Genomic DNA, 1448 nt, shown 5'->3' with positions numbered 1-1448 from the left:
TAAATATTTTTATGTTTTATCTTTCTCTTTACACCAGCTCTTTGAGTCCAGACGTTGATCCAGTTCTTGCTTTTCAACGAGAAGGATTTGGACGCCAGAGTATGTCAGAAAAACGCACAAAGCAATTTTCAGATGCCAGTCAATTGGATTTCGTTAAAACACGAAAATCAAAAAGCATGGATTTAGGTAGTGAGTACAATCTCCATGAATCTTTATCTAAATAAGGTTTAAATGCTTTCAGGAGAAAATTGATGGTCCCGAACACATGTCTGTTTACTTTGAGCAGTAGAGAAAATAAATGTGAAATGTGGTGATTTGGCAAAAATTAGTTTTCCTGAGTTTGAGATAACCATATCCCTCATACGTGGCATGTTTACATAATATGCAATATGTTAATATATATGTTTTCTTATGAGAAAGGAGACAAACACATGTGCATATCATGCTATATTCATGTATCTTTATTTTTAAAAAAATGAAATGTTTTCACACTTTGGCTATTTAAAACCAATTTCATCAAAATTGTATTTGGTTGGTTGTGGGATTTTTGAACTAGAAGAACAAATTTTGGAGAGAAACCATTATCTCAATCCATGTCTAGAATTTGGTGACTTCATGATATCTTCCTTTCATTGCTATTCTTTAAGGTTTATTTAGTGGAAACTCTTATATTTTGATAATGAAGGCATTTAATTGAAGTAATAATTTGAGAGACTATTTATTATAGAGACTATTTGAGAGCAAATGAGAGGAGGAACATAATCATAGTTGTTCAATCAAACACCAATCAGGTAGTATCTCTTTAAATTCAAATCCATCCGAAAAAAAAAAAATTGAAATAATTAATTATATCTGTAAACCGAATGACTTAAAACCTTTGTTAATCAACTGTAACTTATGCTGTTCTCCAGTGGCTGTTTGTAGTTCAAGACTAAAAGCATTAATTTATCATATGCATAAAAGAAAAATCTAGCGATGCATTGACTTGGCTAATGATGATATGCTAACATACAAATAACACACATGTCTGTGAAATGAAATGACTGGCATATTGCATGGAGACACTGCTTTTTTCCCCTCCCTCCCTCCTTTTTTTTGATTACGAATGTTTGCTTGATATTTCATATTATTTGCATGAAATGTTACCTAGGAATTGTCACCTAACTGCAAAGATCTGGGAATGGTTGAAGCATGCTGGATTCTGGGAACTAACTGGGCTAACCATTATACATTTACCTTTTAACAGTAGCTGACGAGACTAAACTCAATACAGTGGATGACCAGAAAGCAGGTAAGAATGGACAGTCAGACCGTTGCCATAGAAACCATGGCCCAAGGAGCTGACCACAATTATAGAGCTGCCAGTCATATTGCATGTAAACATAAATATTCTAGTCTTAACCCAGATGTTTTCATTGTGGGAAATCCAGTTGTATCAGAAAAGAAAA

The 1448-nt window shown here is 33.4% G+C and overlaps 1 protein-coding gene across 1 annotated transcript in view; it reads left to right on the top strand.

The window, feature by feature from the left end:
• The window catches only part of PARD3 (par-3 family cell polarity regulator), a 714541-nt gene that overhangs the window by 494837 nt on the left and 218256 nt on the right, over positions 1–1448 (top strand). The window contains exons 15-16 of the mRNA XM_012642182.1: positions 38–99; positions 1247–1291. Of these exons, the coding sequence (XP_012497636.1) occupies positions 38–99; positions 1247–1291 (107 nt within the window). The remainder of the gene's footprint in view (positions 1–37; positions 100–1246; positions 1292–1448) is intronic.

The sequence above is a fragment of the Propithecus coquereli genome, unplaced genomic scaffold (genome assembly GCF_000956105.1).
Source record: "Propithecus coquereli isolate 6110/MARCELLA unplaced genomic scaffold, Pcoq_1.0 Scaffold177, whole genome shotgun sequence".
NCBI lineage: Eukaryota > Metazoa > Chordata > Mammalia > Primates > Indriidae > Propithecus > Propithecus coquereli.
This window is presented reverse-complemented; position numbering and strand designations above follow the sequence as displayed.